The 16,281-nt window shown below is 37.5% G+C and overlaps 1 protein-coding gene across 14 annotated transcripts in view; it reads left to right on the top strand.

Annotated features, from left to right (window-relative positions):
• Positions 1 to 4,270: 4,270 nt before the first annotated feature.
• TASP1 (taspase 1) overlaps positions 4,271 to 16,281 on the top strand; it is a 254,221-nt gene continuing 242,210 nt past the window's right edge. For 6 of the 14 annotated variants that reach the window (XM_087445629.1, XM_087445625.1, XM_087445624.1 and 3 more), the window contains exons 1-2: positions 4,422 to 4,989; positions 14,111 to 14,329. In XM_087445629.1, coding sequence (XP_087301755.1) covers positions 14,185 to 14,329 — 145 coding nt within the window. In that variant the 5' untranslated portion in view covers positions 4,422 to 4,989; positions 14,111 to 14,184. Of the gene's footprint in view, positions 4,378 to 4,419; positions 4,990 to 11,284; positions 11,313 to 14,110; positions 14,330 to 16,281 lie in introns of those variants that run through there. The other 8 variants (XR_015555652.1, XM_087445632.1, XM_087445628.1 and 5 more) reach the window with 5 other exon arrangements.

Genomic DNA, 16,281 nt, shown 5'->3' with positions numbered 1-16,281 from the left:
AAACCTAAATCTTAGACTCTTGCTATCTGTAAATGCCCTCAGGAGAAATGGGCCTTCAGCAATGGCTTCCCACTCTGGATTTCTCCCTTGTTTTTTGGCTTCTGGGGATTTCCTTTTATGTAAGTAAAAGGACACTTGCTCTATTTTTTTCAACAATTCTAAATGTTCTGTAGTTATTAATGTAAATGAAATAAAAAGCATTTCACCCCCCAACTTAATCCAATCTCACTTCCATTTACAGTTTGGTACATAACCTTCTAACCCTTTTCCCTACATACAGTATATGTATGTATATGTAAATATAAATAAATAAATATACCCACATGGAGACACATATAAAAATATTATTTTGCATTTTTCTTTAGTTAACCATATGCTTTGAACATCTTTCCATCTTAATATATTTTAAAAAATAGTTGCATCATCACACAGTTTGCATTTTCTATAACTTAACTAGTCCATATTGATAGAAATTCAAATTGTTTCCACTTTTTTTTCCTACTACACAAGCAATGCTGCCATAAACCTCTTTGAACAGAGACTGGCTTGTAGAAACCATTTGATAAATATGTGTTGCATGAATATATATCTTTGTGCACATATGGAAGTACTGTAGGTGGACTCCTAAAAGTGGATCTTCTGGGTCAAAGGTTAAGTACATCTAAAATTTTGATAGATGATCATCAAATTGCCCTTCAACAATTTGTGCAAATCTGTATTCCTCCAACAACGTACAAGAGGGATTGCTGTCCCAGTCCTCACTAACACCGGATAGTATCAGTCTTAAAATTTTAGATAAATAGATAGAAGAAGACTTCTGTCTATTTTAACTGGCAATTAAAATTATCTTGGTCTTTTAAGTGAGGTGGAACATCTTTTCATAAATTGCACGTGTACTTGTGTGGGGGAAGAAAGGGGAGAAAGGGAGAGAGAGCAAGGGAGAGAATTGCTCACTTATATTGTTGGCTGATTATTCCCCTGAGTTCTTAAAGATTTAAAGAAGCTTTATATATCACACATATTAACTCATTTGGTGATGCAGTGGCTAAGATTTGGTGCTCTCATCACTGAGGCCGGAGTTCATTTTCAGGTCAGGGAACCACAAGACCCATCTGTCAGTTGTCATATATTGTGGCTTCATGTTAGTGTGATGTTGAAAGCTACGCCATTGGTATTTCAAATATCAGCAGGGTCACCCACGGTGGACAGGTTTCAGTGAAGCTTCCAGACTAAGACAGATTAGGAAGAACCTGGCCACCCACTTTAGAAAGAAATTGGGGGAACCGGCCTGGTGGCGCAGCGGTTAAGTGTGCATGCTCCACTTTGGCGGCCCAGGGTTTGGAGGTTCGGATCCTGGGTGCACACCGATGCACTGCTTGTCAAGCCATGCTGTGGTGGCATCCTATATAAAGTAGAGGAAGATGGGCATGGATGTTAGCTCAGGGCCAATCATTCTCACAAAAAAAAAAAAAAGAAAAAGAAAAAATTGACCATGAAAACCCTATGAATAGCAGGGAGCATTGTCTGATACAGTGCCGGAAGATGAGAGGATGGTGCAAAAAGGCTGGGCAGGGTTCAGCTCTGCTGTACACAGGGTCACTAGGATTGGGAATTCAATCCTAGTGGGACTCAATGGAACTAACAATAAAATGAACTCATTTAAAAATATAAAGGTTACAAATGTTTTATCCTAGTTTATCGCTGATCTTTTAGCTTCATTTCTGCTGATTTTTGCTGTATAGAAGTTTTGAATTTTCATGGCAATAAATTTTGTCCACTTTTTTCTTTATGGCTTCTGGGTTTTATGTCATGCTTAAGAAATGTCATACTGACTTTTCCGGTATACACATCCGATTATTGTCACTACTCTGTTCAAAATTACACAGTAGCTGCCCACAGACGATGGGCTAAAATCAAAACTCCACAGAATGGCGTAAGGCCTTCGTGATTTATTCCTCACTCAGTAGCCAGCCCTCCTTGCCATTTTATGCCCCACTAGAAACGAGATACTTAGAGTTCCCAGAATTCAGTCTTTTACAAGTCTATGTGTTTTTTATAGGTTGTTTTCTCTGCTTGAAATGTTTGTGTCTTTTCTTGACTCTCCCTTCCCTGTTCTTGTGCTTTCTCAAATACTTTCCTACGTTACCTCTTTTATAGTCATAGTACTAATTGCTTACTCATTGCACTTATTACAAGGCTGATATCCTAAATATTTTACATGCATTACATCAATTATCCTCAAACAATACCATGAAGTCGGTATTATTTCCTTCTTCCAGATGAGGAACATGAAGTTAGGAAAGGCTAAGTAACTTTCTCACTATTAGGCATCTAGTAAGTGGTACATCCAGGAGATAGACTCAGGTTTATTTGATTTCAAAGTCTTCCAAATAACTACTATCCTATACAGACTAAATTTATAATACTTGTATTAGCGATTCTGTAGCTTTTTTGTTTTATATATGTACACTTGTGACTGGTACAGCTGCTTCTCGGTGGTCCTACCTTGGGGGCTGGGTGTGCTTAGCTTCTGGGATTGCCTGGTTGCTGACTCCTCTGATCCCCCAATCCTCCCTTCAAGCCTTCACTTCTCCAGCACCTCTCACGTATAATGTGTAAGGTCTAATTATTTGGTGAATACACGAATGCCCGTATTATACAGAATTCACCTCCCAATTATACAGTACTAATTTACTTTCCAAATTTTAATAACAGTTACTCCAAGAGCAAACTGGTATTAAAAACTTGCGTGACATTTATTTGAGAAAGAAATTTGAATCTTTGTGTATTTTATAGTAACAAGCCTGCACTTAATGGGAGTTTTATTTCTTTTTAAACTAACATTTACTGATTACTTATTATGAGCCTGATACTTTTCTAAGTACTTCACATATATTATTAGCTTATTTATTCCAAACAATACTCTGTGAGAGATACTATTATCATTCTCAATTTACAAATTTACAATTTACAATTTACAAATGGGGAAACTGAGAAAGATGTAAATTGTTCAAGGTGACACAACTGGTAAGCGGTAAGGCTGAGATATGAATCCAGATTCTCCTGGTTCCAGAATCCTTGCTCTTAACCACTACACTACCACTGTCTATCTTGATTTAAACACTGTTTTTTTTCCTTATTCAAACCACTTATTTTTATATAGGTCCCCACATTCCCTCTTAAATCTAAAATTCTGTTTCTATAGATAACTTTCACAACAGATCTTTTTTACCCTTTTATTTTTGTTCATTGAGAAGAACATTAGCAGAAAAATACATTGGATAATACAAAGCTATTAAAACGGATTTGGGATTACTAGCAGTTGAGAAATCTTTCCCGTCCAATTAACACATTTTTATCTAGGAATCCCAGAGCAGGAATCAGTTCTGGGGTCTCATTCCCATACTAGCCCCAAACTGCCTCCCTGGCTCTTATTCTTGATTGCTGGAGGCACAAATTCTTGGTTGCTCCCCTCTCTTCTAAGGACCTCCTTCCATCACTGCACCCCACCTTTACAACTAGGCCAAAGAGAAGGTCCTTCTAGTTCAACTGTTCTCAAATTTTAGGTGCACCAGAATCGCTTGGAGGGCTTGTTAAAACAGATTGTTGGGTCCCAAACCCAAAGTTTCTGATTTGGTAAATCTGGAGTGAGGCCTAAGAATTTGAATTTCTAGTAAGAGTCCAAGTGATGCTGAAGCTGCTGGCCTTGGGACCATACTTTGAGAACTATTGCTTTACTCCTTTCAGTCTCTGCTTCCCAAGGCAGATTTAAAGGTGGTTATATGTTAAAGAATTCATGTTAACAGTTACAAGGAAACATTAAAGGGATTACATAATGTTACTGAGTCTTGGTCTCAGATGCTAGATGGTAAAAGAAAGGTCACCTACACTTTCATTCTCCCGAGGGCAAGGCTGGCCCCCACCTCCTACATGCCACCAGGCAGAACCCTAGTTTTCCCTACTGTATAGGAGGGCTGCAAGGATTGAATGAAATTAAGCTCTTAAGCGACACCTCAATAAACCATGGTTACTTTCATTTCGTTTCGTATCATATTGCCATTCGGCTACCCACTCCGATCAGAGGGTTACATCCTTCCGGCTCATTAACGGGGGGTGGGGGGCGGGGGTGAGGCGAGATAGGCAACGGCGCCTGCGCAACTCAAAACGAGGCTCCAGGTGGAGGCCGCGCGGCACCTCTGCGGCCAGGTGGACCACTCCAGATCAGCGGGCGGAGACAGAGCAGCGCGTGGGCGTCTGCTTCCTGCCACGTGGTCTCACGTACGACCAATGGGAAAGCTTGACGTCATCCCCGCTTCCTCACCCTGGCAACGGGCGGGTGACTACTTCCGGTGCTGTGAGGGCTCCGGGCTGACGCGGGTGAGTGTCCTTCTTTCTCACGCTGTCCGCGCCGTTGCCGCTGTGGCGGCGCTTCGGCTCTTCGGGTCTCGTACGCTCGCTGGGACCTCCTCTCTCGGGCCGGGAGCGGGCGGCTTGCAGGATGCTCCTTGCCTGGGCGGTGCTGAAGGAGGGGACCTGGGACGTTTCTCGTCCTCTAGTCTCGGTCGCGCGTGGGGCCCCCTTCCCAGCCTTAGCTCGAGCTTGGCGGTCTCATTCCCTTTCCGGGGAAGGGACTGTCTCTGTGTGTGGGCTCCTCACACTCCTTCCACCCACTTCGCAGTTGGGGGCTGCGCGTTTCTCCGAGTCCGAGGCTTCTAGAGACCCGAGGGTGTGCGCGCTAGTGCTTCGTGTCGGGTTGGGGCCAGAGCAGCCCCGTGGTGTGGTAGAGGGCTGGTTAGAGTCCCGCGGGACTTGAGCATTTGCTGCTCAGGGGAGGAGAACGAGGAGGAGAGGACCAAGAAGATGAAGAAGGAGCAGCTGGAGAGGAGGGTGGCAAACGGGAGCTGGAGGGGCCCTGAAACCAGAGGGCATCGTCTTTCCGGAAGGAGGGAGTTCAGCTTGCCTCGCCTCTGTAGGGGAGAGGAGTGAAAGGTATTTTGGGGACCATGTGACTGAGATAGTTGAATACTAAGCTAAGGAATTTTTATACACTGGGAGTTTAATAATTTCTTTTCTTGTTTGTTTTAAATAAAGCTTTTCCCTTTATTATTTTATTTTCACTCTAAATAAAGTGCATGCTTATTAAAGAATATCTGGAAAATGCAGAAATATTTAAAGAAAGATCATCTATAGTTCCACCAACGTAGCATTTTGATCTCTTTCTAATTTTTTATAGCATATTATTAACCTACTTATAATCATAGTGTGTATGTATAAAAATATGAATATAGCATAATTTTCGTACTTTGCATCCATTGCATGGATAGATTTTTTTTGAGATATAATTCACATACCATAAAATCCATTCTTTTAAATTGTAAATTTCAGTGGTTTTTAGTATATTCGCAAAGTTGTATACCTATTACCACTATCTAATTCCAGAATATTTTCATCACCTCCAAAAGAAACTCTGTACCCATTATTGTCACTCTCCATTAGATCTCCCCTCCCCGGCTCCCCCTGCCCCTGGCAACCACTAATCTACTCTCTGCATCTGTGAACTTATTTCCTATTCTGGATATTTTATGTAAATAGAATCATATAATATGTGGCCTTTTGTGTCTCCTTTCTTTCACTTAATGTTTTCAAGGTTCATCCATGTTGCATTATGTATCAGCACTACATTCCTTTTTAGGGCTGAATAATATTCTATTATGAATATGCCACATTTTGTTTATCCATCATCAGTTGTTGGACATTTGGGTTGTTTCCACTTTTTGACTATTATGAATAATTCTGCTATAAACATCCAGGTACAAATTTTTGTGTGGACTTATGTTTTCACTTCTCTTGGGTATATACCTAGGAGCGGAATTGCTAGGTGGTATGGTAACTGTTTAACTTTTTGAGGAACTGCCAGATGTTTTCCATCGTGGCCTGCACCAGCAAGATATGAGGGTTCTGATTTCTCCATATCTTTGCTAACACTTATTATCTATCTTTTTGGTTATAGCCATACTATTGGTTGTGAAATGGTGTCTCATTGTGGTTTTGATTTGCATTTCCTTGATGGCTGATAATGTTGAACATCTTTTCCTGTGCTTGTTGGCCCTTTTTATATCTTTGGAGAATGTCCAGTCAGTTCCTTTGCCCATTATTAAATTGATTTTTAAAAGATTTTAAAGTTATATGATTCTTTATGTAGTTTGGATACAAGTCCCTTATCAGATATATGATTTGCTATATTTTTTCAATTTTCTCCCATTTTGTGGGATTTCTTTTCACTTTCTTGATGGTGTTCTTTGAAGTACAAAAGTTTGAAATTTTGATGAAGTCCAATTTATCTATATTTTCTTTGGTTGCTTGAGCTTTTGGTGTCATATCTAAAGCCATTACCAAATCCAAGATCATGAAGATTTACTATGTTTTTTCCTAAGAGTTTTATAGGTTTAGCACTTACTTTTAGGTCTTGGTTTATATGGAGTTAATTTTTCTATGTGGTATGAGGAGTCCAGCTTCATTCTTTTGCATGTAGCTATACAGTTTTCCTAGTGTCATTTGTTGAAAAGACTGTTCTTTCCCCCATTGAATGGCCTTGGCACCCTTGACAAAAACTAATTGACCATAAATATATAGGTTATCATTTTCCTAACTTTTTCCTCTATGTTGGACATTTAGGTTGCTCCCAGATTTTTGTTTTTCTAAATTACCCTTTATTAAACACAGCCTTAAAGGCATAAAACCTTTTCTGTATTTAAAGTTATTTTGATAGAAAGTGTTCTCAGAAGTGGAATTACTGGGTCAAAGATGAAATAAGTATGTTTTAGAGCTCATTTAATGAGGCATTAAACCTTTAATGTCTTGATATTAAGAGCAACAAAATGCTTCTTTATTCATCAGTTGCTATAGCTTAAGGGCTGGGTTTCTGTAAAAGCCTTTTGCTGTAAGATGGATGGATTCCATGACTTCCTTCCTCCTTCAGCTGCTTCTAAAAGACCAAGTAAATCTGGAGCGAAAAACTTCAACACCAGGGGTAAACAGGACATATGGTAGTGTTCTAAATGGTTTAAAGGAAAAAAAATAGTGTCATCACATGCAGTAGGAAAATAAAACAATCTTTGAGAGAAATGAGGTCAAGATTTAGACCTTAAATTGGTGCCATGAAAGTCCCTGGAGTAAAAACATTGTTTTATTCTGAGTTTCTCTTCTGGCCTCGATAATCAAGTTAATTTACATTCATCTTGGCCTCAGAGATGGCTAACTTAAATCTTCTCTTTTTAGTAGATAGTACCCAGTAAAAAAAAAAATTCAAATAGAAAAGGTTATTAGGGGAAAATCAAGTTTCCCTTTCATTCTTGCGGCTCACTCTCCCAGTTCTCCTTAAAGGTATCCATGGTACTGTTACTTGTGTCTGTATAGACTAGTGCATACACAGAGTCTTTCTGGAGAAATAGTGTATACCAAATTGTACATTGTAAGACTCTTGGTACTTACTAGCAAATTCCTTTTCAAAATGGTTACATCAGTTTATGGTGACAGTACAGTGCTAGTTAGAAAGATTTCATGTTTATTTGTATTCCTTTGAAAATTCTTTCCTTAGTATTGGATATCTAGTTTATATTTTCTCTTTTATGTATTGTCTGCTGATGTCTTTTGGCATGCTATTTGTCTTCATTGGAATTGTCCTTTATGAGATTTATTTTGGCAGCCTTTTGTAGGTGGTTGTTTTAAGGTAGTCTGGATTTGGGGAGAAAATTTAAAAAGCCTTTTGTAACATTTACACTAAGAGGTATGTGAGCTGAACAAGGGTCAAGGCAGTAGGGAAAAGGAAGTTAAATGCTTGAGGGACAAATCTATAGGATTTGGAAACTGTGTGTAGTCCAAGATGACTTTAAGGTGAATTAGAAGAGGATGGTGCTATTAAGAAAAATAAGGAGTAATGTGGAAAGAACTAGATTTCTGGGGAAAGATGAGTGTTTTAGATGGGCTAAGAGTGAGGAGGATCCAGGTAGAGCTGTCCAGGAGACTTGTGGCTAGAGCTCAAGAGACAGAAGATAAAGAGTTAGGAATCATCTGATTTACTGAGAGGATAGTTTTGAAAGGTTGGCAGTGGATGAAATTGCTGAAGGAGAAATTTGAGAATAGGCCCATGGACAGGCTGTCTGGGATTCATGTAAGAGGACAAAGTTGGGAGGGGTGAGAGGGGCCGTGAAGAGCTAGGGGAGTAGATTGGCATGCTTCCCAAGGAGAGCAGGGGATCTGGAGAATCAAAGGTTGCAAGCAAAAGATTAAGAAAAGGGGATTAGCTTTGGTAACTTGGAAAAGATACATCTTATGGGTAAAGATACAATTTATGCGAAGCAGGAAGTTTTTTTTCCCCCCAACTTTATTAAGATATACTTCATTTATCATATAATTTACCCACTTAATGTGTACAATTCAGTGGTATTTAGTATATTCAGAATTGTGCAACCATCACCACAATTAATTTTAGAACATTTTTATTGCTCCCAAAAGGAACCTTGCCCCCATTAGCAGTCACTCCCCATTTCCCCTCCATCCTTCCAGCCCTGGGCAACCACTAATCTATTTTCTGTGTCTTTCGATTTGCCTGCTCTTGACCTTTCATATAAATGGAAACATACAATATTGCCTTTTGTGTCTGACTTGTTTCATTGTTTTTAAGTTTCATTCATGCCATAGTATGTATCAGTACTTCATTCCTTTATATGGCTAAATAATACTGCATTGTATGCATACACAGTAGTCCCCCCTTATCAGCAGTTTTGTTTTCCGCAGTTTCAGTTACCCCATGGTCAACTGCAGGGTCTGAGAATATCAAATGGAAAATTCCAGAAATAAACAATTCGTAGGTTTTAAATTGCGTGCAGTTCTGAGTAGCGTGATGAAATCTTGAGCCATCCCTCTCCGTCCCAACCAGATCGTGAATCATCCATTTGTCCTGCATATACATGCTGTGTACACTGCCTGCCCATTAGCCATTAGTAGCTGCCTTGGTTATCAGATCGACTGTCACGTCACGGTGTCATAGTGCTTGTGTTCAGGTAGCCCTTATTTTACTTAGTAATGGCCCCAAAGTGCAAGAGTAGTGATGCTGCCAATTTGGATATGTCAAAGGGAAGCTGTAAAGTGCTTCCTTTAAGTGAAAAGGTGAACATTCTTGACTTAATAAGGAAAAAAAAAATTGTATGCTGAGGTTGCTGAGATCTATGGTAAGAAGGAACCTTCTATCCGTGAAATTGTGAAGAAGGAAAAGGAACTTCATGCTGGCCTTGTTGTTGCACCTCAGATATGTATGTATAGGAAAAAACATAGTATATATAGGGTTCAGAACTGTCCGTGGGTTCAGGTATCCACTGGGGGTCTTGGAATGTATCCCCCTCGAATGAGGAGGAACTACTGTACCACATTTTCTTTAACCATCATCAGTTCATGGGTGTTTGAGTTGTTTCTGCTTTCTGACTCTTATGAATAATTCTGCTATAAACGTCCATGTACAAGTTTTTGTGTGGACATGTTCTCAGTTCTCTTGGGTATACAGGCATACCTCGTTTTACTGTACTTTGCCGATGTGTTTTTTACAAGACCCTCCACCAACAAAAGGATTACAACTCACTGAAGGCTCAGATGATAGTTAGCATTTTTAGCAGTAAAGTATTTTTAAATTAAGGTGTGTACATTTTTTAAAGATGTATTGCTATTTCACACTTAATAGACTACAGTATAGTATAAACATAACTTTTATATACATTGGGAAACCAACAAATTTGTGTGACTCGCTTTATTGTGATATCCACTTTATTGTGGTGGTCTGGAACCAAATCCGCAATATCTTTGAGGTATGTCCTGTATACCCAGGAGTGGAATTGCTGGATCATATGCTAACTTTGTGTTTAACTCTTCAAGCAACTGTTGCAGAGGATGGACAAGTTGCCAGTGAAATGAATTTTAATATCATCCCTGGTAGGAAATTGCAGAATGTCCATATTCAAACATATTATTCAGAAATAAATGATCTATACAGTTGTTTTCTGTTGTGTAAATATAGGACATGCTTATGCATCTCTTTTCATTGGAAACCTTTTGTGTTGAGTGTTACCTCAAAGCTTAGATGAAGTGTTAGATGTTTTTCTTGTGGATCAATGTACTGATGTATAGTATACTTCGTCAATTTCAAAAGATGATTTGTAATAATGACTACAAATGTGATAAAAATATCACAGGGATATTTGATGTTAATCTGCAGTGATGATTTATTTTTTTACTTCTTAGTCTTAACTACAGAGATCAAATACTGGGATTTTTTTTTTTTTTTTTTTTAATTTGGATTACTTGTAGTTTGTACAGACCCAGAAGTTCAAGATCCAGAAAAACAAAAACAAAAAAGACCTCTTGGGCCAGTATTGTTGATTGGCCATGTTTTTGTCTGTTCCTTCCCTAGGTGGAATGAGTGTTGAGAAGTTTCAGAATGTGGCATTTCCCTTCTTACTGCAGTTTTTAAGTAGGATCTCATAGGCTTCCCTTATTTTAGAACTTGGATTTAGCTAGTTACCTTGTGTTCCCATAAATAAATAAATGAATAAATAAATTTTTTTGTAAGTAATACATTCAGATTCTTTAAAATTGAAAAGTACCAAATGGTGAACAGTGAAATTTCCATCCCACCTTTGTCTATCCTTCATCCAAATCTTCTTCTGGTGACCAGTTATACTATTTTTTGGTTTATTCTTCCAGATTTGTACTTTGCATATATATTTAGCTGTATTATTTTTTCCCTTTCCTCAAAATATGGTACTGCATGTATTTCTATATTGCGCCTTTTATACTTACCAAAATATGTTCAAGAACAGTCATTCCATATTTGTATATCAGGAATGTTCTCATTTTTTTCCAGTGGCTGCTTTTATTTTTAACTACTTCTATCAAGACATATTGTTGGTCCATTTATTTCCTATTACAGACAGTCCTTTAGCGTATATTTGTAATTTTGATCATTTTGCCAAGTTGCCCTTGTTGAGTTGTATTAATTTATGCTGTTACTAGCAATATATGAGAACTCCTGTTTCTCTATACTCTTAAAACATGATGTTATCTTACCATTTTTTAACTTGGATTGGCAAACATCAAAAAGTATTTGAATGTAGTTTTATTTTGCATTTTTCTTTTGAGTGAGGTTTAGTATCTTTTGATCTGTTTAAACTGTTATACAATTTTTCCGTAAACTAGGATTTGCTCATTTGGCGTTTCTTTTCTGGTCTCTTTTTAGTTATTTGTTGGAACTCTTTATTTATTAGGTAAGTCAGACCTTTAATCGGTTCTGAGTTAAACAAAAACTGATGTTGGGGTAGAAGTTGCTTCATTTCTAATTCAGTTAGAAACATTCCGGTAATCATGGAGAGTTGGAAGCCAGAGTTGTACATTTGATAGCCTGTCTGCTTGAGTTCCTTTCCCAGTTCAGCAGAACTTTGGGGCCAGCTTTTTGGAGGAGTTTATTGACGTGACATGGTTTGCTAAATAAATATATTTCAGATAGTCTCTGAGGAATGGTAGATTGCTCAAGAAATAGCATATTAATTCATGTTCCACATTTTATTTTATTCAGACAAACTTGAGAAGCAGTGTTTTTAAATCTCTCCTATACATTAAAATGCCTATTACATCAAACCTTATTCATTATAAAATGTAGATGTTCTAATTTCTTATTTATGAAAAAGTGCATCTAATGACAGTGAGTCAGAGTAGCTTGAAGTTTAATAACCTATGCTGCTTAGATGTGTTTTCATTTTAACTGAAACTCTTAATTTTCCAAAGCCCGAATTTTTATTCAACTTGTGTTTGTGGGACTAGTGGGCCGAAGCTCATTTCATGACTGAGTCAGACATAATGGCCTGTATAGGCTGGCACGTGAACCACTAATTATTTAAATCCCACTTTGTCAACTGACACGTGAATAAATAGTAACCTATCTCAGAAAAATAACCAAAGTCAAATAAAGGTAATTGAGGCAGATCCTTGTGAAGTCATTGGAAGAAAATCTATCTTTAGAAAGAGAGCCACCACCACAAATCAAAAATAAAAACAGGCATTTTAATTCACTGTTATTTAATCAGTATCAGCACTCTTTTGTATTAAAAAATTTTTTTCTACATTTATGAATATATTAAACATTTTAATATAATAGCATATATATATTTTTGATGTAAGCCTATTTGTCCTTTGAATGAAATGTTATATAATAAAAGTTAAATGGACTCTCTTTAACCAGGAGTTAAAGGAAGTTAAAATACCATATTGCAGTGCCTCTCAGACCATCTCTGGTGTCAAGGACCAATTTTAAAAAATTTTCAATCCATTGCTGGCCATTTCTTTTGTAAAATACAAAAAAAAAAAAACAAAACTGAAATATTGAACTGTGAATGAAAGATAAAAATAAGAGCTCAAATTTTTATTAGATTTGATAGATAACATTGTTTCAAAAATTAATTATAAACAAAACATGAGGAAATAGAAAAGAATTACAAAAACTATATACATTGTTGAAAATGTGCATATAAAGCAATTAATATATTAATAAAATAATAATCTCTTGCAGACTGGTAACAAACACTGGTCTGCAGACCACACTTTGAGTAACACTGATTTTTTTAGACTAGGCAGCTAAGTCACTCTTTATGTTACTGTTTATGTTTTCTATTGGAAAAGAAAGACTTGTGCCACTCCCCATTTCTCAATTTAGAATAAGGTACAGATTTTTACCTAACAGTGTGCATCTAGGTGTTCAAGTAGTTTCAAGCACCTGACTCTCAGATTTTCTTTAAATCTCTGTATGTCAATTTTTAAATGATCCATTTTTCCTTGATCTGGAATGTATTCTGCTATCATTATTGTTACTAAGCCAAGATTGCTATAAGCTTATGAGCTTGTAAGAAAAATTAGAAACTTTATGGTATAAGTTGCTAGTAATTTGTTATATTAAATTTTATATTTTGTCATTTATCTGTTGAGAATCTCAGAAATAAAGCTTTCATGAAAATTAACAAGTATTTGGGCTGGCCCCGTGGCTTAGTGGTTAAGTGTGCGTGCTCCGCTACTGGCGGCCCGGGTTTGGATCCTGGGCGTGCACCTACGCACCGCTTGTCCGGCCATGCTGAGACCGTGTCCCACATACAGCAACTAGAAGGATGTGCAACTATGACATACAACTATCTACTGGGGCTTTGGGGGAAAAAAAGGAGGAGGATTGGAAATAGATGTTAGCTCAGAGCCGGTCTTCCTCAGCAAAAAGAGGAGAATTAGCATGGATGTTAGCTCAGGGCTGATCTTCCTCACAAAAAAAAAAAAAGAAAATTAACAAGTATTTGCACAAGTGTTATTTTAATTTCTTGGTTGTCATATAATTTTGTTAGCATTTGTGTTTTACAATTGAGCTGTGGAACATTAAACAGTTTTTCTTAAGAGGTTCTTCACAGGCAGATGTGAATCTGTATGTTGCTTCATTTCTTTAAGTAAGCAGCAATCTGTAGATCTTATGTTCTCACCACACACACAAAATTGTAATTGTATAAGGTAATGGATGTGTTAACTAACCTTGTTATGGTAATCATTTTGTAGTATATATGTGAACCAAATCATCACGTTGTATACCTTAAACTTACACAGTGTTGTATATCAATTATATCTCAATAAAGCTGGAAAAAAGAAGTAAGCAACAGTCTATGCTTTATATCAAGGCTCAGTCATGTTGCCAGCACCGCCTGTGACTCTAGAATGTCCCAGAGATTATTAACATTTGGTTTGGGGGGAGTAGAAAGTGATATATTGAAGTTTTCTTCAACATAGATAAAATGAAAGATAAAATATTTTTGGACTCTGTATGAAGTCTTTTTACAACAGTTTTTTTGTTTATATGACTTCAAGCAAGTACTGTTAGTGGACAAAGAACTTTAAATTCTAACCTTTTTATATTCTTTGTATTACCCAGTTAAATAACTTTAAAATTAGGTTTTTTGAAAGTTATCCTTGCATGATTTGTGTAAGTTATGTGTGTGTTAGTGGAAAGAAATGCATACCATCTTTGCCTGTTTTCCTTTAGGGTAATTCCTCTCCTGTAATTACTTTTGGATGGAAGTATGCACTTTTCCCAATAGAAGATGGTAATCTCGGAGAATGACCATGGAGAAGGGGATGAGTTCTGGAGAAGGGGGGCCTTCCAGATCATCTCAAGTTTCGGCTATTAAAATAACAGCCAAAGAGCTGGAAACAAAGCTGTCCCATAAAGAGAAGCGAGGAGGCTTTGTGTTGGTGCATGCAGGTAAGCCCTAAGTGGGTGAGTCAGAAGATGAAAATAATGTTGACTTTTTTTTTCTTGCCTTGAAGTACGTTGAGAATTGAATTTCACCTTTTGAGCAGGCAAGCTGCCAGAGAGGAGTTAGAACCAAAGAGATTGACTTCGATATAGTGAGGGTCTCCCCTATTCCAACTTGGAAGATCTTACAACGACAGCTCTTCTATGCCTTCTTCAATCCTCTATGCTATTATTTACTTTTACCCCATATAATAGATATATTTAGGTAGTGTTAAAACCATACAAGGTAATCTTTTAAATAAACTCTGGTTTATGTTTTTAAAAATAATACTGCTGAAAAAATTTTGTTAACCCTATATTTGACTATGGCCATCTTAGAGTATAATTACACAGCCTTAGAGCTAGTTCGCCTTCTTAGTATTATAAATGAAGAACCTTAAAACCAGAGCCACATGGCTAGTTCATGCTAGAGCCAGGTTGAGATAACCCTTAGTGGACCCTTAAGTCCCAGTCTAGTGCTTTTGGCAACTCATCAGTCTGTAATCTCTACTTCAGAGGACTTCGAGGACAGATGCAGTGAAGTTGAACCCCTGGGTCCCCCATCATTGAAGGGTCTTGGGTTTCAGAGCAGTGCAGCTCTGCCCAGATCTACTCAGCAGGCTTTTTTTTTTCCTTTGGTCATTTTTATTTGCCTGCGTTCAGAATCTCAAGTTCATGACCTCTGTGAAGGAAGAAGGAATGGCTGGGTCTCCTTTTAACTCTTCTCAGACAGTCAAGCAGGATGGGAGCAAAAATAGCTTTGATATGGGGTAAGGAGTGAAATTATTTCTTCCTGTCAAACTGGTGTTCTGCCTGGTGATTAACTTTTGGCTATGTCTAGACTGGACAACTTGGGAAGTCTTGTAGAATCTAATCCAGAAGAATCTAAAAGAAAAAAAAAGATTCAGTATCCTTTTCTTTCAAATAATTTTTCAAAGAAATGAGGTAAATTTATAGACATAACCAGTTAGAAGTAGACCTGGGGTTGGAACTCCTGTCTTGAGACTCCTAGTCCAGTGTTCTTTCTGCTACACCATGTTGATGGTGCATCTTTCATGGTACCTAGTGAGTTGTTTTATTCAGAATGAATATTTCAAAAACATACAAGAAATGTCTGAAATTTGTAACACAAAAACATAGAGCTTTTGACTTGTTGGCAAGCATTGCTTTCTATGACTGTCATGGCCTCTTTCAGACACACACTTGATGGTAATGGCTCTTCGATAAAGTTGGTGCTGGGGGTCTGCAGTAATAGGAAGAAATCTAGGTTCTGGCATGAAATTGTGTGGATTAAGGGTGACCTCCCCCTTCTAAATTATTGGCGGGTCAGACAGAGTGATTGATTATGCAGAAGTATATATCTTGCACATTAAACGGACAAAATTTCAATTCCTCATTCAATGTAGAGATTTTAAAGCTGTTTTTAGTTTTTTCGCCCTAGAGATTTGCCCAAATTTTACTCGAGTAGTTGATTCTTGATTTTTCCCAAATCTGTATACTACCTATACTGTATACCTAATATTAAAAAACTAAACACTTTCTTACCTTAAAATTTTAAAGATGAAACCTGTCTTTACTTAAATGGCAGTATCACTTCCATGAAGAAAAAATAACTTTAAACATAGTGCAAACAAAACAATGTATTTAAATTTTAGCTAGATCCTGTTGCATGTCAGTGGCTTAGATCCTAAGCCTACCTTTTCTTTGATAAATAGAGGAATTAGCAAGTGTTAATCAGATAGTAAAGATATACTGGAGCCATGCTGAGACTTTTTCTCTATTTCAAGCAGAGGAACTTATATGTTAATGCTAGTAACTCTGTTATCTGTAAGCTACAGTTATATATTTGGCAATACTGTCCTATGCTCTGGGAAACACTGCTGAAAGATTGCCGTTCCCCAACCCCCCCATGCCCGGAC

This window comes from Ceratotherium simum, chromosome 21 (assembly GCF_057802395.1).
Source record: "Ceratotherium simum simum isolate JZ-2026a chromosome 21, ASM5780239v1, whole genome shotgun sequence".
In the NCBI taxonomy this organism is placed as follows: domain Eukaryota; kingdom Metazoa; phylum Chordata; class Mammalia; order Perissodactyla; family Rhinocerotidae; genus Ceratotherium; species Ceratotherium simum.
The sequence above is the reverse complement of the archived record's forward strand: the minus strand, read 5'-3'. Positions and strand labels throughout refer to the sequence as shown.